Source organism: Drosophila bipectinata, chromosome 2R (assembly GCF_030179905.1).
Source record: "Drosophila bipectinata strain 14024-0381.07 chromosome 2R, DbipHiC1v2, whole genome shotgun sequence".
NCBI lineage: Eukaryota > Metazoa > Arthropoda > Insecta > Diptera > Drosophilidae > Drosophila > Drosophila bipectinata.
In genome coordinates, this window is record NC_091737.1 from 17,993,630 (window position 1) to 18,014,151 (window position 20,522).

Sequence of the window (20,522 nt, forward strand, 5' to 3'; positions counted from 1 at the left end):
CCGTATCAACTGCCAAAGGTAATCAACTACCGGGAGAAAGTCGCATTCGCAACGAAAATGTTGGAAAAAAAGCAGAGAAATCCTTTTAATGCTGTCCATGTGCGTTGTGGGAAAAGTCTGGGGGCCGCCGCCCTTGTCTGGGTCTGGGAAACACAAGTTCGCGTCTGGACCTTTGTCCTTTGCCAAGAGCCGAGTGGATTCCAGCCTGCGCCCGGGACTGGGGACTTGGGACGACTGTGACTCGAATGGGGTCATTTACTTTGAGTGTTCGACGCTCATTTAAATGCAAATTTAAATGAAATTTTAATCCGGTTTTAAGGACCCAGTTGGACACTCGGCCGAGGCCCAAGCCTTTGATGTTACAGCTCATCTCGCTGATTGCCTTGGGGGAGTTTATCGGAAGGATGTTCGATTGTAGAACCTTCTGGAGACCCCGCTGATCGATAGACTTCAGAACTAGCAAGACTAGCTGAAGACTGGAAGTTAATTTTTTTATTTAAAAAAAATAATACAAAAGCCCCTCTGATCGGAGCGAAAATCTTCTTAATATCTGGTCCATCCAATTACCATTTAATCGCAATCTCTTCAACGCCAGCCACTCGTGAATGGAAATCCTTAACTAAGTTAATGCCCGACCACAATTCCGCTATAATGACGCGGATGATGACGATGCTGCCGCACCTGCATCAGCGGGATATAGACTTTCGATCCCTGGGAGCATCGTCATCATCGGGTTCCCCCCGTGCGTACACTGATTGCATTTTGTGTCATTCAATGGATTTACTCTCGCGGAGCTGTGTCCACCATCAGGCATAATTTACAGCGCATTAAAGCCCCCGCCGATGATGATTTATTGTTGTCCTTGTTCGGCCGTGTCCTGCGACCTGCCGCTCCACCGCAAAAACATATTTAAAACCAACGTATTTATATTTAATGAACAGCAAAGGGGTGGATAAAAAATCAGAGCTTAACCATGTTACAATGCTCGGGAGTCGGACAAATTATGAAGTTTCCTCGGTAATCAGTGTGCGCGGGAGTGCGTTTCTGTTCTCCCCCAGACTGTGTGTATGGGGGGTGTGTTGTAGTGTTTGGCGAGTGCCATCGACAGACGATTACTGTCCGAGGTTTTCCCGGAAGTGGGACTTTGCGGTGCCATATGTGCATGTTCAAGAACTACGATATGGCTTAATGGCGGCCAAACATATGCATTTTGGGAACACAAATCAGAGTCAAAAAATGTTGTAAACTGGTGTGTGATTGCAGGGCTTATTGTGTCTTCATTATGCGGCAGGATACTATTTTCTGTACTGGTTTTTGATAGTGAATCGTCCTACGAATCTTTTCAGTTATTCGTGGACTTGGATTATCTTTATGAATTTCTAAAACCTTTCTTTCTTTCTTTAGTCTATCTATTCATTACTTTAATGGCATTTCGCTTTACTAACCAATCCTGTCTTTTCACAGGACACAAAATGCACTTGAAACTCAACGATGAAAGCTCGCCGTCAACGGTGGCAGGGACAACGGCAACGACATCGGGACGAAGCAGTTGGGATGGCAACGATGGCAGCGGATCCGGATCGGGATCCAGACCCGACTCACTGCTAACATCCTCGACAGCATCGCTGCAACCGCAAGAGCCGGAGGAATACTCCCGGAGGTCGGGACCCGGACTGCTGCTCTTCCCGGGTACCGCGCAAAGAAATCCGCATAATACCACTGGCAAAACAATTGCAAAAGCTAATGACGACAACGGAACCATTAATCAGACGGCTCCCGTCCGGAGCATTCGCAGTTTTCGGCGACCACCCTTGTGGCAGCCGCCGTCAAAGGATCCGCGCCACGTGGGGAAAGGGCCGGAGGAGCAGGACGAACGCCCCGATGAGACGGCGAGGGATCGTCGAGGGGCCTGCCTGGCCAAAGTGCAGGCCTTTATAATCGAGTTCCTGCAGGGCTCCTCCATACACGGCTTCATTTATTTGGCCAAACTAGGCCTGAATTTCATCGAACGGTGAGTTGTGATTTGCAGTTTGCGATGGAGGGCTTTTCCTGGCCCGCTGGATGGGATTGGTTAATGGAATTGCACACATGATGGGCATGAGCGTAATAGAACCTGTAGGGGGAACAATAGCTCTCTATTTTCCACTTTCAAGCATGGGACTCGAAAATTAAAATTCAAGATACACCTTCCCCAGCTCCGCCGAAAATGACCCCAGCTCTCTACCCAAAATGTCAGAGCTCCTTCAGCCTTGATCTTACTAACCAAATATTGGGCTAAGCGGCCGCAACAACTCAGTCAACATTTCCACTCAATTAATTGCCAGGGAAATTAAAGCAAAGCCTCATTACGGGCCATAACCAAACCAGAACCAAACCCGAGCCAGCGGAGACCGCAAGTTAAACTTTTACACAGGATTACGCCGGGAACTAACCCCTTCTGGCATCCATAAAGTGGGAAACTATAAGTCGAGGACTTAAAATAGGACGCGGCCACGTGCAGAGATTCCGATACGAGTCCTGGAGCAGGGAAACCTCACAGGGAAAAGGGAAGTGCGTGTCGAGTCCCCTTTTCGGAGGAGAAATCTATTTTTCTACATATCTTGTGGGGGAAGGAACTGTAGTAATAATTTTGTTGCTGAAATTTGTATTTTTGTGCGGTGCAATAAATCCTTAAAACTGACATGACATGACAAACAGGATTACACACTCGCCAAGGAGGGCAGGAGTCTCCCTCGCTTTCGGCCCAGTCTGGCCCTGGCAAGGCTTAAATTGGCAACACTCCACGTAATGGCCGACAGGAAAGGGCGGCCAAGGTGGGCGAAGGGTGGAAAATCTGTCAGGACTGCCGGCTGAGGGTTAATTAGTGGATAACAGCCAGGCCAAGGACAGGGCCAAGAAGGCACTGAGGAAAAAGGTTAATAGAATTTCTACAATAATGATGTGTATGATTGTAGTGCTTACATCAATTTTTATTAGTTTTCTTTCAGTGTAGTTACCCCCCTTCGAAATCATGAAGCTCAATTACAATTATTGTTAGTTTTTCTGCAATACCTGAAACAGAACTGACAGGTGTTGCTCAGGGGGTGGCCAGAAGAAAGCGAAGGTGAAGCGTGTGAAAGGTGTATAGGAGGTCACGCAAAGCTCTGCTTTAATTAATACACTTTCCCCCAAAAGCCTTCCTGCTAATGATTTGTTGGGCAGTCGAAGAGCACATTCTTCTCGGAAATTTATTTCTCCGACCGATTCCACTTGGCACAATTTAGATTTATTTGGGCCTCCGCCCCGAGAACCCCGTGAACAGAACGCCCAAATATGCTTCACCATGGCGAAAAATCAGCTTGTGACGCACAAATTTCTGGATTATGCAGAACTCTATGCCCGACCAGGCTTAAGCTTCGCCCGGCCACCCTTGCTCGTCCTCGGAACTAAAGTATTTTTAGGAAAAAATATACATAGGTGTATGAAAACAAGCTGGGGACAGAAAAAAAACAGGGAGGAGATATGCATAAACCTGAGAGAAAGAGTCTGTGTCGCTGACATGTGATAACCTCAATTTCACTAGCGTTGATATGGTAACTATGAGGGCTTAGCACGAGCCACCGACCCACCGACCCACCAACACACCAACCACCCACCCTTCAGTTTCCGGGTGGCTGCGACAGGTGCACGATTGCATAATCCACAACCGAAAACTGCAAATGCAAATGCAAAACACGCAGCGGCCCAGGACGCACAGGATTTGCATGGTTTTGGTCGGGGTCCTGAAATCCATGGCAGGGCATCGAGCTTTCGAGTGTCCTTAAATGTGGTGCAGCTTAAATCCTTCATCGGTGGTAATTCAGATATTTGGAAATCGGAAAATTTACATAAATATAAGCAGCTATTTGAACTGTCTTCCAAATTTCAAAAAAAAAACTAGGGAATTCGAAGTGATGTTTGAAATATTTAAAAGCCGAGCCCCCCTTAGACTTTTTCTAATTGAATTCCCAAGGAATCACAATTGGATGGCTTTGACATATATAGTGTTATATCACATGCTCTTCAATCACATAGCTCTGCAAGAAAGTATGTGAGAAGTGCTCTAATCGGAAAATCAGCCTCCTGCCTGCCCCCCCTTAAAAATAAGAAGGGAAACAACCCTCTGGGGCGATCTCTCCAGGACTCAGCCTCCTCGGGCATCAGGACATATTTGTCGGGCATCAACTATGCATCACTGAGCCTTATTCACGCACAAATTTTATGCATATGAGTGTCGAGATGATGAAACAAAGCAAATACATAAATTGCAGGCCAGACACGAGTCAGATTCGAGTCGGTGAGTGGGGAAAAGCGGAAAAGTGGTTGGAGGAAAATGGAAAAATGGCTGTGTGGAAATGACAATGAGGCTGTCATATGTGTGACGTCCGAAAGGAATTTGTGGTGTTAGACAAAGTACACAGCACTCGGCTGTCAGAGGAAGAGAAATAATAAAGAGCTGGAAAATGCTTGGGGCGGGAAATTAAAAGCCAAGTTCGGGTGTGCGCCGAAAGCTTTATGAACCATTGCTGGCATCAAAGTGTCATTGTCGGGGAAATGGGAAATTCTCCAAAGGATTTTTGGCGACTTCTGTCTGTGTCCTCGCCAGTTAGCAGGACCAAACAAAAAAAAGACAAAAAGGACAAGAAGGAAAGGGTTGCAACGGCATAGATGCGTTCATTGACTCCCAGCCATAATTCTTTTCCGGCGAATTTTTCTCCTAAAAATTTACACGCGATAGATTTTTATGTTCTCTGCCAGACTGAGCACACAACAGCTCTGCGAATTACTGAGCCGATTTCCATATATCATTTCGGACCTCCAGGCATTTGTTTTTTATTCAAAAATATAATGCAACCTTTGTTTTCAGGATGCTTTGGTTTGCCTTTATCTGCGTGGCTCTCTTCAGCATCATATCCTTGAGCAAACGGACTTGGCATCGCTTCCAGACCTCTCCCATGGTCATATCCATGGATCGGAACAAGCTGGTGTGGAACACTAGCTTTCCCTCGCTGACGGTGTGTCCGCACAAGAGAATCGACGAACTGAAGGTCGAGGAGTATATCCTGTGAGTTTTCCCCTTCCCTTTGCTAGTTTGCCTAAACATTCATGGTGCACCCTCTTGCAGCACCCATCCGGAGCAGTTTGAGTCCGAGGAGGATCAAGAGGATTTCCGTGATTTTATTGTGAAACTTGCCAGCCTCACATACGACAACTTGGAGACCTTGCCGCTGAACAAGTCGTATGGGATACCCAGCTCCAAGTACTTGGATCTGCTCTACGAACTGAAGTGGCCCTTCGAACCGGAAATCAGCAGCGGCGCCGCCGTCAAAATGTTCATATACGAGACGCAAACGGAGTTTGGCATTTGCCACTCCGTCAACTCGTTGGTGGCGCGCTACAATTCCTTTGAGTGAGCCAGGACCCTTTTATCCCCACTGCCAAAAGGAAGTGGCACTGATTTTACGACTCTTTGACAGCTACTGGCGCTCCGGCGATTGGAGCCTGATGGACCACGGGGATCGGGTCACGGTGCATCCCCTGGACGGCGAGATCTACGCCCAGATTATCAACCTTTCAACAGCCTACGACGTGTACTTCCACGGAGCCGGCGATGTCCCCAGCATATCCAAGCAGCGGTACACCTTTCCGGAGAGTGACTACACCACGGTGGAGCTAATAGCCCTGGAGATCTACACCAACGAGGAGGCCAGAGCGTGAGTTGTGGTACTCGGGAGTGTTTCATTTATTTTATGTGTGTTTTTTAGTTTCAACACCAAGCAGAGGAGCTGCCGCTTCAACTACGAGGCGGAGGACATGCTGACGGTGCCCATCTACAGCTTCGGGCTCTGTCTCTCCGAATGCCGGCTCTTCTTCGCCCTCCGTGTCTGCGGCTGCATTCCACACTTCTACCGGAACCGCTGTGGGTATAATCATATTTTCGGACACAGAGTTGCACTTAATTGGCCACCATTAAAGTTAACTTTTACGCCCCGGTTTCCCGAGTGTCCGGTGTCCTGCACCAGGATGCATCAAAGCTGTCCGGTTTATAGCGCAAATTCGGTCGTAAAATGTTTAAACCCTTGGTTGTTTAAGTGGCAAATTTTGCACGATTATCCATCTCGTGGCCCCTCTAAGCTTAATCGTACCTTTTTTTCTTGGCCAGTGCGAAATGGACGGAAGCTGCCGGTTTGCGGACTCGAGGGTATCGGATGCCTGGTCAAAGTTAAACGTGAGTAACTCTAGCCCCCTCTAGGTCACTCCTAGGACATGCAAATATTCTCTAGGACCCTAAAATTCGATTTGCATTTCCATCCAACGTGACCATAATTTAATTTGTTGAGGGAAGGACGATTGACAACCTGTTGAATATTTGACGAGTAATTGGGAAATATTTCGGACAGGTTGACTTTGACAAGATGCTTAAATATTTACGATAGCAGGATATTACCAGATATGGACTTGCCCCATATGGACTGAATTTCAAACTGGAATTTCTATTTCGCAGGCGAGATAATCTCCTTGAAGTCGGACAAGTACAAAATCAATTGCAACTGCTTGGCCAACTGCGATGACTCCAACTTCTTCGTCCAATCCTATGTAAGTACAAACGCACCCTCATAATAATAGTCGTAAAAATAAATGAAAAAATTGGGGAATCCGCTTTTAAAAATATAAAGTAAACTTTAACTGTAAAAAGGTTTATGGCAAACAGAAGCGCCATCTAGTGCTCGTTAAGTGGCAACTGCAGATGCCGTTGCGTCGCGCATTTCAAGTGGAAAACTGCCCGGAAAACTGTGAAAAATCCGCCGGGCCACAGAGGTGGTGGTGGAGCTCGGAGGGGAGGTAAAGCTGCCCGAGCATTTCGGGAGCATTTGCCTTAAACAAACATCAAAATTGTAGTCCGGGGCTATAAAAAATAATAAGCGCAGAAGTTGCAGGAACTGGGCGCCTTGAAATATGCAATTATTTTGGGCAGAGGGAAAGTCGCGGGCGGAAACCAAAGTTTTGTTTAACTTTTTTTCGCGCTGTGTGCGGCGAAAGTTTTTACATTTAATAATAATTTTTGCTTACTTGCCTTGTTGCCAGTGCGGCATTGACGATAATGATGTTGTTCTTATTCAGCTTTTGCGCCTTTTATCTGCTTATATCTGTATCCTCCACTTTCTTTATTTTCATTGTGCTACCCATTTTCCGGGAACTTCTTCAGCGTTCGCGTGTCTGGTTCCTGGGAGCTAATCTGCAATGGGGCATAATTGATTATCCGAAAATGCAACTGCGCCGGGACGTCCTCTTCTCCTTTGCCGATGTTTTGGGTGAGTCCTTTCCAACTGATATTACTTTCGAAGCCTCTTTAAAAGCCTCTCTTTCTTGTTTCAGTCTATATAGGAGGCCTGGTTGGTTTCTTCTTGGGCTGCAGTGCCTTGAGCTTTACTGAAATAGTCTACTACTTCACTGCCAGATTTGTGCGTCGAATGTTTTTTAATTAACTCTGTCGGTTGGCTAACCATTTTAATAAATAAAGTAAATACATACATATTTTCAAAACCTATAGCTACAGCCAGACATCATTAAAGGGCTCTCTGCCCAATCATGCCCCCAGCAGGACCATCTTTTTATTATCCAAACAAAAACATCGCCGAGCGCCTAATCAATAATAAAATACATTTTGTGCAAAGTTGGCGGAAAACACACCCGAAAAACTTCACAGCCGAGCCCTCCTCTGGATTTTCCACCTCATCATCATTGAACCTTCATTGTCCATGTTTCGTCGCTGGCATTTCAATGAACTATTTGATCCTGCAGTCCAACGGAGGATAGCGCCAGCCCGTCAGAAAGGGCCGCCAAATTGGTCTCCTTTTGTGTTTCTGCTAACCTTGTCGATTTTTATTATTGGGGTCGTCTTCGTCTTGGTCGGCGTCGCCATAGTCCTTGGCAGACATTGAAATGAACTTTTCGTCTTGTTCACATGTTGTTGTGTGTGCTTAATATTTGCCGAATAATTTGTAGTGGCAAGTTATTTTGCTCCGGCCATTGTTTATTTGGGAGGAAGTAACGAAAATCTCCACAGCAATCATGTTTCTTGTATTTGTCTTGACTTTTGCCCAGCTGAGTGAACTGTGACTGTCAACAAGAATGCCGAGACTTGGCCCAAAAACTATGCTTTTGGAAAGGGCTCATGAATTTATGCTAGCTTTTCTCCGATTTTTTTTGGGTTTGTGCCGCATCATCAATAAATGAGTGAGTAATGGTCGAGTAAGTGGGTCAACGGAATGGGGTACTCCGACTCCTTGATTCCGAGAATCGAACAGTCTTTATTTTTCCACAAAAACACAATGCAAAAAATCTACATCTCAATGGCTTCTCATATTTTTTTATGCAAACCACAGCCGGCAATATTTTCGCACAATCAAAGCTCAAAGGAATTGTCAGAGTGTGTGCAATTTTTTTTTTTTGCACCTTTGCCAAAGGGGATAAGGAAAGTGGGCGGGGCAACCACAATCCATACGAGAATTTTCTCGCCACCGCCGGCTGCATTTTAAATGAATAAGCGAAAGGGATGCTCTGTCCTGGCAGGACATGGGGGTTACGCGGCCCCCTAGACTTGGCACTTTGAAGTCTCAGGTTCAAAAAGGGTAGAAAGACTCTTCGCCGCATAAATTTGCGAATTATTGAAATTTATTGTTCAGAATTGCCATTGGCAATGGCAGCTTAAAAAATTGTAAAGAAAATGAGAGTTGGGACGTCATTCTGGGAAAAGCTAACCACTTTCATTGTTCGATAGTCCTAAAAAATGGGGTGTCACCGGAGATCTAATCAATTATCTTGTAAAGTTCGGAAGTTGTGTAAAAAAGAAATACTTAAAATTTAAGGTAAATATTTCAACTGGTACTTCTCATGGTTCTTTTTTAAATTAAAATCAAGAATGCATATAGAACAAGAAAATGTATGTTGTACTGTTTATTCTTCTAAAATTTTAAAATCAAATCTGTTAACCGTGTGCACTGTAGCGCCATCTTTGGGTACTTTTTCGAAGCTCTGAAACTATCGATAATTCTTATCGATATCAGAGTCAGCATTCAACCACCTCTAAGGGACTGGACAAAAACAACAACAACCATTTCTGGAGACGGGGGATTGTGGAAATTTCCGCAAAACAAAATAAAAATAGCATAGACCGAAAACAAGGGCCAGTGCAAACTGCAGAGCAATGCACAAAGGTGCGCCACCCTGGCAAAAGAGCCTCCACAATGCCAACGAAGCAGTGGCCATGGAGGTGAAAGGAAGAAACAAGGTAGTGGAAGAAGAAGCAGGAACAGCATCAACACAACTGATAAGACAAGAAATCTCTGGAAATCCCAAGCGGCTATTACTCTTGGGACTTTTCCTGTTGGCCTATACGATTCCACTGCCGTCATGCCAAGCTACGCACATCAGTGGGAGGTTCCAGACCGCAGACTTTTTCCAGTTCCTGGTAAAATTCGGCTTCAACAAGGCGGACCCCCAGAGGAGAAATCCCTACGGATACATATATGGAAATATAACCTCCACGGACCACTATGCGGCCCCACTGACGCTGGCTGTTTTGGATAGGAGTACTTTCGTAGATTTTTATAGCAATCGTAGTCAGCGGAGCAGGGAAGCAGCCTGCGCGGGGATGTTTTCGCGACTGCAGCACATAGCTTACGATGCCAGGTGTAATCCACACGCCAAGAGGGACTTCCTTAGGCACATACCCTGTCCGAAGGGCGAACTCTGCAGCGACGAGGATGCGCCGAGCAACGTTATACCCGGTTTCCAGTTTACCTACGTTATTAACTTGGAGGCGGAGCCCAGGTGAGCTGGAGAGAACTTTCCTTTTTGTGTAACTTTCTTATAACCCATCCTTTGCTAGATTCTGGTACGTCTCCTTAGTAGCCTGCTACCAGAACCAAAGCACTTGCCAGTGGCACGCGCACGAAAGCATCCCTCGGCTGAGCAACCTGAGTAGCAAGCTGCTAAACACAATAAGCTACGACATCCACCTGGTTAACATTCATCCCAACAACTCAGCCGCACATCCCTTGACCTACCAGTTCCCCTATGATCAGCAAAATCTGCTGGAGATGTACCTCGTTTTCCTTCTGGTTTACATTGTTCTGCTGCCCCTCCAAATCTACGCAGTTAGACGCCAGAAGCATCCGGTAACGAAGCTGTTCACCCTAAGTCTGCTAAGCGAGTTTGTCAGCTTGGCTCTGATAACTGCCCACCTGATACGTTACGCGGCGAACGGAGTGGGCGAGCCGCGACTGCAGGCGGCGGGAGATGTGCTAGATATTCTCAGTCGCACCAGTTTCATGCTTATTCTGCTGTTGTTGGCCAAAGGCTGGGCGGTGACATGGCAGCAGATCAGCCGAACGGGCTGGATCATTCTCATGTCTATCTGGGTGCCATATTGCGCGTTTCATGTGTTCCTATACATCTGGGATAGGGTGAGTCCAGCACCTCCTTCCATGTAAATGTGGCAACTATAACCTTTGGTATGTTTTCAGACGGAAGTTGATGTTGTTTCCGATATAGACGAGTACCAGACCTGGCCGGGATGGATTGTGCTCATACTCCGGTAAGTTTAGAGAGTATTTCTACAAAGTACGCTCACTATTCTGACGGCTTTTGCCCATTTCTAGCACCTCCTTTATGATGTGGTTCCTGTACGAGCTGCGCAACACCATGAAGTACGAGCACTCCAGTAAAAAACTGGACTTCCTTTTGCACCTGGGCGCCTCCAGCTTGGTATGGTTTATTTACCTGCCCATCGTGGCCATTGTGGCGCTGCAGGTCAGTCCCATGTGGCGCTACAAGCTGCTGCAAGGTATCACCAACTCGGCCGACTGCATGGCCTACTGTGTGATGACTGGCTTACTGTGGCCACACCGGGCGGGTCAATACCTGCTCTTAGCGGGCACCAAATATGCCGGTAGGTATGGATAGTAAATGGAAAAAGATTTTACTTTAATGGATCTTTTACATTGCAGGCATGGATGAACTAGACGAGTTCAACGAAGCGCCGCACATCGTCAGGGAGCGTGAGAGGCGGCGGAACTCGCCACCCGATGATATTTCCATTGGCACTGGGAGTGGAGGCCGGGGCATGGTCTTGTCCACTAGCATTCCACACTCCCTCAACGGTGACGCGTGCAACGATCTGCTGGAGGCCGAGGATCTGGACGCAGAGCTGCTCACCGATCTTAACAAAAACAGCCACATTATAGCGTAGATGCAACCCACGGGTTAAACACTATTTGTAGTAGTCAATTGTGCTAAAATGAAGCAGGGATTGTTAGTCATCCTGTCACATAACCATAGATATAGCAGAGTAAGAGTAGATTGGTTTTACAGAGGGTCATCTACACATCTACACTGTAACCACTCTGCGCTAGTTATCTGCGTGTATATTCCACATAGTTAGTAGCCACCTACAACGAAGTCTAGCGAAGATTGTTGTGTGATTCTTATTGTAATATGCTTGAATTTATAATTAGTTTCTAGTGTTATGGTAATGCATAGGACAACGATTCGATTCGATACGCTTCAGCATCATCATTCGGTTGCTTAGGCTTACATTTTAATCGATCACCGACTCTACCTATAAAGATAAGCGCATCCAACAAAAACCAAGCGGTATTCGATAAGAACAAACCAAACAAGAAAAAATAAAACATGAAACGACGAAGCGAAGATAGTGAAATAAATAACTAAGTTTTAGATAAGTACAACACTAGGGTCTTTGATTTGTTTCCCAGGTTGTGCTACTGATTAGTGGCGCAACTTCTTATCGCTTATCAAACGGGTTTTGTGAGTTGGAACTTTAAATACTCTTGTACCCAAATATTAGTTGCATTTAATTATTTGGTATTAGAACCTTTCAAAATTGAAATTATGTTGATTTTTGTTTATTATGAATTTATTGACTTTATCTGAAATGTATTAGTTATTTTAGGCTCGAAATTCTTTATTTTTTTGGAGATTGTACTATACTACTTGTAATAAAAGTCTACTTTGATTATAGTTTTACCCTTTTTGTCCTCGTACTAGTCGCCTATTTTTAGTTTGAAAATCCTTGACTCTTGTAGTATTTAATCTCTATTTCCTATTGCATGTCCTGGCAGTATTAACACTTCCCAGATTCCCGTGGGAGTCCTGTAGTGACCCTTGGCCAAACAAATAAGCTGATATTGATTTCAGGATTCAGTTGAGACCTAATCCTTCCGCAGCATGGGTGGCTTGACTCTCCTACGGATTTTCTTTGAAGTCAGTCGCCTGATTGGACTGAGCAACCTGCACTACGATCCCCGGAAGCAGTACTTCAGGCATGACCATGTGCCCACCATTGCCTACTGTCTGCTCCTGGATGTGGCCTACGTTTTGGTCCTGCCCTTCGCCACAGTCATTCTGACAGGCAATATCTACAAGTGTCCGGACACGGGCATGTTTGGAATCGTCTACAATGTGGTGGGCTTGGCGAAGCTGGTAACCGTCGTCCTCCTCATGGGCAGTGTATGGATCCAGAGGCGCCGATTACAGTGCCTGGGCAATGAGCTCCTGGCCATGCTCCGCAGGTTCAGCTTCTCGTTGGGAAATGATTGCCGTAACCGTTGCCTGTGGAAGCTCCTGCTTACAAGCTCCCGGTTTGTTGTGGTGGCGCAGCAGCTGATGCTTCGGGACTCCCTCATCAAATGTAAAATCAGTTCAAAGCTCCTAAGAGCTATGGCTCCACTATTTTCGGCTGCCATGGTCTTCGCCCTTCTGATGCTCCTCCTCGTAAGCTATGTGGACCTCACGGTGTACATGATCCAGGTCAGCGGGAACTGGCTGCTGGAGAATATGTCTCAGAATGTCCGCGAAATGGTCCAGGACCTGAAAACTTTTCCCAAGCGGAATGGTCGCATCCGGAAAATAGGGTTGAAGCAAGTGATGGGCGCCTGGCAGCGTGTTTGGAATAGATGCCTGCGTTTGGATAGAGTTCTCCAGCAGCTCTTGGAGATCTTTCAGTGGCAGCTGCTCTTCAACCTGCTAACCACCTACATCTTCAACATAGCCATCCTGTTCCGGTTGTGGATCTACCTGGAGTACGATCAGAACTTCCATTTGTGGAAAGGCATCCTTTCTGCGGTTATGTTCCTCGTCCACCACGTTGAGCTCATGATGCAGTTTTCCGTTTTTGAAATTAATCAGAAAAAATGGAAGGAGCTTTGTGACTCCATAGAAAGACTTTGGTTTGTGACTTATTCTGATACCCAGTATGAAAACCGACTGGAATTGGTGTTCTCCAGGAAGGTAGGTATTAAGAAATATCGGTGTTTTTAAAAACCCTGTTTTTTTCAACTTTTCAGCTGGAGTTTTCCCTTTTATATTTAAACCGGAAACTTCAGAGGCAACCTCAGAGGGTGCGGCGTCTTCACATAGCAGGATTGTTTGATTTGAGCAATTCTTCAGTTCATAAAATGACCCGATCGGTCCTGAGCAATGTCCTGGTGCTTTGTCAGATTGCGTACAAGATTTATGGCTAAGGACCAAAACTTTATTTCGAACTCACCCCAAAGCTTTGTAAAAGCTTCAAAATCAGAGCTGGGGTATCCTTTTCGATTAACTTTGTGTCCTTTTTATTTCACAGACCTCAAGCCATAAATTCCTGTTGGAGACTTTGTAACTTTATCCACCATAAAATAAAGCTTTATGCCATAAAATATCCTTATTTTCGAAAAGCTAAAAGCTACTATAAATGGTTTATTGAGGACACAAACTTAGTTTGGGAATCTTGAATCTATTCACTGGTGTTTCTGCTCAATTGTGTGAGATATGTATGTTCGTGTGGCTGGTTGTTCTGCCTCAAGTCGAACTGCATCAGGATAATAACTTGGGTCAGGACCGAGCCAATATAGCTGAGGCAAGCCGGCTTGTCCAGCTCCACAAGACCGCAGATCTTGTATACCAGTCGATTGCGCCTCACCTCCATCGTAAAAATGTCCAGCTTCAGGGAAGAATCTAAAGTATTGAATCATGATTTAAACAACTCACTTACCTCCTTCTGAAAGGACTTGCTGACGCGTGGCAGATCGCTGAACTGTTTTAGATGCTGACCGACATTGTTGCACGAAGTGACCACCTTGTCCAGCATATTCATCATCATCATAGTGCCCCAGAAGTTGAAAATAATCAAGCCGTTTCCAAAGAGCATGCCCCAGATGCTGGACTTTATGGTTTCATTGCTGAACTGGACAGCATGGTATAGGATATTTACGGTGGTCATGAACATGTTGGTGAACAGTGCAGCATTGGCTATGTCGCAGAGGGCAAAGATTCTCCTGGCCAGCTGAAATGTTTCCCAGTGCATTGAAGCTATGCAACGGAGGGCACTCACTCGCTTTTTGTCCTTCCGGTTGTGCAGACCATCCAGTGCCAGGTGGACGACCCCAAACTGATTCTCCAACAGTATGAGGACTCCATAGAAGGCCACTTTGAAGGCAACAAAGTGAAAGAAATGCGATATCCTAGCCGCCAACGCCATTAGGCTGAACTTATTGACAACTCCGAGGAGTTGGTACTGGATTACCGTGGAGAACATGGTTGTGGCATAGCTCACTAGTATCTGCGTCAGAATCTTCTGGGCTAGTGATAGTTGAAGCTCCTTAAGGTCGTTCCTGTCCACTTGGGCCCTCAAAAGGCTTCTGTGTTTTTTCCAATAATCTATTGCATCCTCGTACAGTCCAATGATTTCCTTGCGTTTCACCCAAATGGTACCGTAGCAGCCCAGAAGAGCCATTACCCGGAGTCCAGTCATCATGAAGAAGTTCCCTTGCAGTATGATGTTGGACTTAATGTAGCCATCGAGTATGGCTTTGGGAAACAGGAAGTAGATGTTAAGGAAAAGGGTGCTGCTCAGGAAGACACTGTAGAGCAAGTATTTCCAGGAAAGCTTCTCCAGGCGAACAGTTCTCCGCCAAGAACGTATCCTCAAGGTAGTGCCCAGCAGAGCGAAGACAAGGGCGTGAAAGTAGACCAAGTTCATCGCGCGACCCAGTTTCGGATGCAACATGTTGTTTGGGTAAAGGCAGCCGGTTAACTGGTTGTATAATATACTCATTAGGAAAAAGTCGACCGTCAAGCTCCATTAGAAGGATAATGAGTTGACAGGTTGTGCGATTTCCGGGAGGATAACCCGCGCTTCCATCGATTGCCGGTCAGTTGCCATTCGTCGCTTGCCGGTGAAAGTTGGACGAAATGCTGCTAAAATACTTTTATATTTGCGGTCTAGCCTGTGGACTCGTACCTGCTCCTATCAACAATAAGCAGTTCTCCAAGGCTTCTAGGACCTACCTTATTTACACCGCCTGCCTGCATGGACTGCTCCTGATCCTTCTGCCGTTTACATTTCCCAGATATATGTACGATGCCAGCTACATGAGACGGAATCTAGTCCTTCAGTGGGCCTTCAGCCTCACCAACATCACAAGGATCATGGCCATGTTTTCTGGCTTTTTTCTTACTTGGGGAAAGAGAAAGAAGCTAATAGCTTTGGAAAAGGCTTTCTTAGCCCACTGTCTGGAAGTCAGGGAACTGGAAGACGATTCTTCTGGTTTCTCCAATCTTAGGCGGAGAATTCGCGGCCTGCTGCTTCATCAATTTATTCTCTTGAACTTCACGCTTGTGGTGTGTACTCTTCTGCTTATGCGGATAGATACGGATCAGGAATTCAACTATCTCCTGATGATATTGGTCCACGTCCTGCAGTTTACATACATTGTCATCATGACGGCAGCTCTGCATGTGATCCTTTCGCTGCTCTTCTGGCAGCAGGAGCGGGTAAACTTGGCTCTCCAGGATCTCTACTCTGCGCTGAACCACGAGGAGCGAAACTCCCTATGCCTGTCCAGAACCATAGCCACAGAATCAGTGCAAGTCATGCGGAATCTCCTTCAGTTGCACTCGGAAAACCGGAGACTGCTGCGACAGATTCTCAAGGAGCTGGACATTCCCATTGCCATGCTGCTCTTGAAAATGTTTGTGACCAACATCAACCTGGTTTACCATGGTGTGCAATTCGGGAATCACTCCATAGAAACCACCATCCTGACCAAAATCTTGGGACAACTGGTTGTGGTTTCACATTACTGGAGCGCCGTATTGCTGATGAACATTGTGAATAATGTCACGCAAGCCAGTGGCCCCAAAACGGGCCACATTTTAAAACAATTTAGCCACCTTGAGTTAGTCAAACGCGATTTCCAATTAGAGGTAAGCTTTTCGCCACAATTTGAATCAACATTTTTCACCACTGCAGTATCTTTCAGCTGGAACTCTTTTCGGATCATTTGCGTTGTCATCCCGCCACTTACAAGGTCTGTGGCCTATTTGTGCTCAGCAAGCAGACAAGCCTGGTCTACTTTTTCTTTGTTTTAGTGCAGGTTTTGGTTTTAATTCAATTTGATATGAAGACCAAGTAAAGAACATTAGTAAAGTGCATTGGGAATATTTACCAACACTTATTGGGAGGAACAATGGAAAAGAAACTCACCATGGCAACCTGATAAGCTGCCTCAACGCAAGATGTTCCATTTAAATAAGACTAGATCTAGACGATTTTTCCAATAAAAATATTCAGAAAATACATTTTTACTTTTTCCCATTTCTTAATGGAAAAATGTTCAAAACTCGACTAATACTTGGCAGATCCACAAATGTTATACTTTCCCGATCTTAGCTCTTCTGGCAGCATCCCTTTCAACCAAAACCTAAGAAAAAAATTTGGACCCATTTTTTGCAATTTTTCAAAGGGGTAACATCATGATTTTGGCCAAAAATTGGTCAAAAATTTTATTCATCAACTTTGACACTATTTAAATGCAGATTGAAGGCGACTAAATCCCTGATTCAGGGATGGTATTCCGTTTTTGAATCGGTTGCGAATTAGCTAAAATATTCACTAAAAAGTGACTAAAAAGGTAAATTTTTTTTCCGAAAAAATATGTTAAGCTTTATTCCAATTTTAGGCATTTCTGAGAGGAAAATTGTTGCTCGACTAATACTTGGCAGATTCACAAATGTAATACACTCCCGATCTCAGCTCTTCTGGCGGGATCCTTTTCTATTAAAACCTGGGAACAAAAATTTGAGCCCATTTTTTGCAATTTTTCAAAGGGGTAACATCATGATTTTGGGCAAAAATTGGTCAAAAATTTTATTCATCAACTTTTATATTATTTAAATGCAGATTCGAGGCGACTAGATCCCTGATTCATGAATGGTATTCCGTTTTTGAATTGGTTGCGAATTAATTGAAATATTCACTAAAAAGTGACTAAAAAGGTACATTTTTTTCCAATAAAAAATATGTTAAGCTTTATTCCAATTTTTTGCATTTCTGAGAGGAAAATTGTTCATAGCTCGACTAATACTTGGCAGATTCACAAATGTTATACACTCCCGATCTCAGCTCTTCTGGCGGGATCCTTTTTAATTAAAACCTGGATAAAGAAATTTTGACCCAGTTTTTGCAATTTTTCAAAGGGGTAACATCATGATTTTGGCCAAAAAATGGTCAAAAATTTTATTCATCAACTTTGACACTATTTAAATGCAGATTGAAGGCGACTAAAACCCTGATTCAGGGATGGTATTCCGTTTTTGAATCGGTTGCGAATTAGCTAAAATATTCACTAAAAAGTGACTAAAAAGGTAAATTTTTTTTCCGAAAAAATATGTTAAGCTTTATTCCAATTTTAGGCATTTCTGAGAGGAAAATTGTTCATAGCTCGACTAATACTTGGCAGATTCACAAATGTTATACACTCCTGATCTCAGCTCTTCTGGCGGGATCCTTTTTTATTAAAACCTGGAAAAAGAAATTTGGACCCAGTTTTTGCAATTTTTCAAAGGGGTAACATCATGATTTTGGCCAAAAATTGGTCAAAAATTTTATTCATTAACTTTGACACTATTTAAATGCAGATTGAAGGCGACTAAAACCCTGATTCAGGGATGGTATTCCGTTTTTGAATCGGTTGCGAATTTGCTAAAATATTCACTAAAAAGTGACTAAAAAGGTAAATTTTTTTTCCGAAAAAATATGTTAAGCTTTATTCCAATTTTAGGCATTTCTGAGAGGAAAATTGTTCATAGCTCGACTAATACTTGGCAGATTCACAAATGTTATACACTCCCGATCTCAGCTCTTCTGGCGGGATCCTTTTCTATTAAAACCTGGGAACAAAAATTTGAGCCCATTTTTTGCAATTTTTCAAAGGGGTAACATCATGATTTTGACCAAAAATTGGTGAACAATTTTATTTATCATTTTTTATAATATTCAAATGCAGATTGGAGGCGACTAGAATCCTGATTCATAAATGGTATTCCGTTTTTGAATCGGTTGCGAATTAGCTAAAATATTCACTAAAAAGCAACCAAAAAGATAAATTTGTTTCAAAAGAAAAAAATTTATTATTGAGATATTGGAAATTAAGGAAAATCAGCCATTTTAATGCTGTTTAATTATTTGGCTTTATTGGCGGTTTATTAAAATTTCTTGATAGGAATAATACCTCGCCAAATATTCTGGCTGTTTCCTGTCTCCTGTTGTATTGCTCAGCACATACCATAGGTTATCAAATATTAAAAGCCATTAATCAAATGTATTTTCGTGCCACTACAAAAACCCCAAAGGCATTTCACGGGGAAGACCCGGATGAAGAAGAGCAAGAGGGGCTGGTGGACTCTTCTAAGGAAATGGAGAAAGGTGATTCATTGATTATAAATAAATAAATATGTGCATGTTTGTGTGCCTGGGCCAAAAATCATAATATATTTACCCGCCCCCAGCCGGAGCCAATTAATTCAGCCAGATATCGACAAAATACATCACCTACATGAGCATGCACTGGAAGAAACATTACCTGCAAGAGTGTATAAGGTTCTTGTGAGGAAATGTAGGTTTATGAAGCGTGGTGACATTGCCTCCTTGGTTCTACTGTGTCCTAATCCTGAAACACTGGTGCCTCTTTGTCGGCTGACAAATCAAATTTAATCAAGCTTGCAGCCAGGAAGTCAGGGCCCCCGAGCAGGATTTGGCCATTAAATCTGACCTGCGGGGCTCAAACTATCATCTATCCGATTGCTTAACCCACTCTCGCACTCTCCTGTCCCGGTTCGATATTCGCCAGCTGCTTTTTGTATTAATTCCAATTATACGCACGACTGGGGAATTTTCATTTGGACTGAAAGGATTTTGGGTCATTATGAGCTGCTACTTCATCATTCTTCGTCTGTTCTCCAGCCGCCCCTTCTGTTTCCATTGTTTTCGGCTCCGAACTAGTTCAGGTCAGCCCCCGGCCCCCAGCCCTGGTCTCCAGCCCACGTCCATCCTCGGCCCAATTGGGAAAAGGATGGCCCGACGGACGGGATGGGGTTAATTGGCCAAGGTTTTGTGTATCGATTGCAGCAAGCTGTTCTTGTGACATGGCCGAAACCACAAAACGAGAACAAATAAGATTTCTTTTGGTAACTAATTAGAAAACTGGGCAAGTTTATCCTGCAAACACGCCTCCTCCCCCTTGGACCAATATAATTAGTCCTTTGACACTAATAAACTGAAATGGAAATTATGAAAATTTGTGTCCCGAAAATAGTGCCAAGTCATCAAGCTCTGAAATTGCAATTAACTGGCAACCTCGTCCGATGAACTAGTCCTTTTGCACAGAAATATATACATAATTTGAAATTGAAACTTTTCAAAAATCAATATCCTTTGAGTTGGAAATGTTTTTGTAATTTCAGCATCATTTCAGAAGCCAGACTTTAACGAGAGTTTGACAATGTCGCTGGCGTCCTGGCAAGACGGGTGCCCCATCCGATTCCCGGAGACTTCATCACAGGCCAGTGAACTGAATGGGATACTGAATACTTTTTGCATCCCTGGTTTTTGCATGCCCTTAAAATGCAATTAATTTGTTATAAACTTTTGGCAATAGTTTCGGACTAAGCTTCGCCCAGCATTGAGCCCTCGAAATGGACATGGATAAGTTTTCCGAGACTGGTGGTGGGGGACCGGAAAAACAGTTATCAACACCAGGGGACTGAGGGCGTCGCCCGGTGGAGGCTCAGGGGGAACCACATAGAAGTGGGTCAAGTTATTTTCAACACTTAAAATAAACTCCTGCCCACAGTCTCCAGTTCTTTGCCAAAAGCCTGGGTCTTTCTTTCGCCGCCCGTTTTCTGGGTCATCACCACCCCCTAAATATCCACACCCCCACCCTTAGCCCCCCGTTGTCATCGCTGCTCCCGTCGCCTCGGCGCATAAATATAAATTGTATTGTTTCAAAAAAAAGTTTTCCCTGAGAGTTCTGCGGCCAGCGGAAAAAGTAGTTAAAGTTTTGTTTTCGCCGCTAGTTTATTGCGTGATTTCCTTCGCAATGACAGGCGCTGGGCGGCTTAGTGGGTGGTGGGGGGTCGTGCGGTCTGAGTGGCAGAGT

The 20,522-nt window shown here is 44.5% G+C and overlaps 5 protein-coding genes across 5 annotated transcripts; 4 read left to right on the forward strand and 1 right to left on the reverse strand.

Annotated features, from left to right (window-relative positions):
• The first annotated feature begins 1,472 nt into the window (after positions 1-1,472).
• On the forward strand, positions 1,473-7,528 carry ppk9 (pickpocket 9). Its single transcript, XM_017241072.3, has 9 exons — positions 1,473-2,011; positions 4,886-5,083; positions 5,144-5,428; positions 5,496-5,732; positions 5,784-5,938; positions 6,182-6,247; positions 6,524-6,615; positions 7,226-7,331; positions 7,396-7,528. The coding sequence occupies exons 1-9, from the start codon at positions 1,473-1,475 to the stop codon at positions 7,503-7,505; spliced, it is 1,788 nt and encodes a 595-aa protein (XP_017096561.2). The 3' UTR covers positions 7,506-7,528.
• Positions 7,529-9,096: 1,568 nt separating this feature from the next.
• LOC108125242 (uncharacterized) lies at positions 9,097-12,063 on the forward strand. Its single transcript, XM_017241369.3, has 5 exons — positions 9,097-9,852; positions 9,911-10,487; positions 10,548-10,618; positions 10,683-10,972; positions 11,031-12,063. The coding sequence occupies exons 1-5, from the start codon at positions 9,227-9,229 to the stop codon at positions 11,270-11,272; spliced, it is 1,806 nt and encodes a 601-aa protein (XP_017096858.2). The 5' UTR covers positions 9,097-9,226; the 3' UTR covers positions 11,273-12,063.
• A 207-nt stretch (positions 12,064-12,270) lies between these two features.
• Gr58c (Gustatory receptor 58c) lies at positions 12,271-13,609 on the forward strand. The gene is made up of 2 exons (XM_017240937.3): positions 12,271-13,332; positions 13,389-13,609. Exons 1-2 carry the CDS (start codon positions 12,271-12,273, stop codon positions 13,563-13,565), a joined length of 1,239 nt encoding a protein of 412 aa, XP_017096426.2. The 3' UTR covers positions 13,566-13,609.
• A 210-nt stretch (positions 13,610-13,819) lies between these two features.
• On the reverse strand, positions 13,820-15,091 carry Gr58b (Gustatory receptor 58b). The gene is made up of 2 exons (XM_017240936.2): positions 14,078-15,091; positions 13,820-14,026 (listed from the first exon to the last, which is right to left on the reverse strand). Exons 1-2 carry the CDS (start codon positions 15,089-15,091, stop codon positions 13,820-13,822), a joined length of 1,221 nt encoding a protein of 406 aa, XP_017096425.2.
• A 185-nt stretch (positions 15,092-15,276) lies between these two features.
• Gr58a (Gustatory receptor 58a) lies at positions 15,277-16,499 on the forward strand. The gene is made up of 2 exons (XM_017240935.2): positions 15,277-16,290; positions 16,347-16,499. The coding sequence occupies exons 1-2, from the start codon at positions 15,277-15,279 to the stop codon at positions 16,497-16,499; spliced, it is 1,167 nt and encodes a 388-aa protein (XP_017096424.2).
• Positions 16,500-20,522: the final 4,023 nt, after the last annotated feature.

Coding starts and splice junctions, on each gene's coding strand:
- ppk9 (XM_017241072.3), top strand. CDS start 1,473: ATGCACTTGAAACTCAACGATGAAAGCTCGCCGTCAACGGTGGCAGGG. Junction 5,939..6,181: donor ACACTTCTACCGGAACCGCT/GTGGGTATAATC, acceptor TTTCTTGGCCAG/TGCGAAATGGACGGAAGCTG. Junction 6,248..6,523: donor ATGCCTGGTCAAAGTTAAAC/GTGAGTAACTCT, acceptor TCTATTTCGCAG/GCGAGATAATCTCCTTGAAG.
- LOC108125242 (XM_017241369.3), top strand. CDS start 9,227: ATGCACAAAGGTGCGCCACCCTGGCAAAAGAGCCTCCACAATGCCAAC. Junction 10,488..10,547: donor TCCTATACATCTGGGATAGG/GTGAGTCCAGCA, acceptor GTATGTTTTCAG/ACGGAAGTTGATGTTGTTTC. Junction 10,619..10,682: donor TGGATTGTGCTCATACTCCG/GTAAGTTTAGAG, acceptor GCCCATTTCTAG/CACCTCCTTTATGATGTGGT.
- Gr58c (XM_017240937.3), top strand. CDS start 12,271: ATGGGTGGCTTGACTCTCCTACGGATTTTCTTTGAAGTCAGTCGCCTG. Junction 13,333..13,388: donor AATTGGTGTTCTCCAGGAAG/GTAGGTATTAAG, acceptor TCAACTTTTCAG/CTGGAGTTTTCCCTTTTATA.
- Gr58b (XM_017240936.2), bottom strand. CDS start 15,091: ATGTTGCATCCGAAACTGGGTCGCGCGATGAACTTGGTCTACTTTCAC. Junction 14,027..14,077: donor GCAAGTCCTTTCAGAAGGAG/GTAAGTGAGTTG, acceptor TCTTCCCTGAAG/CTGGACATTTTTACGATGGA.
- Gr58a (XM_017240935.2), top strand. CDS start 15,277: ATGCTGCTAAAATACTTTTATATTTGCGGTCTAGCCTGTGGACTCGTA. Junction 16,291..16,346: donor AACGCGATTTCCAATTAGAG/GTAAGCTTTTCG, acceptor AGTATCTTTCAG/CTGGAACTCTTTTCGGATCA.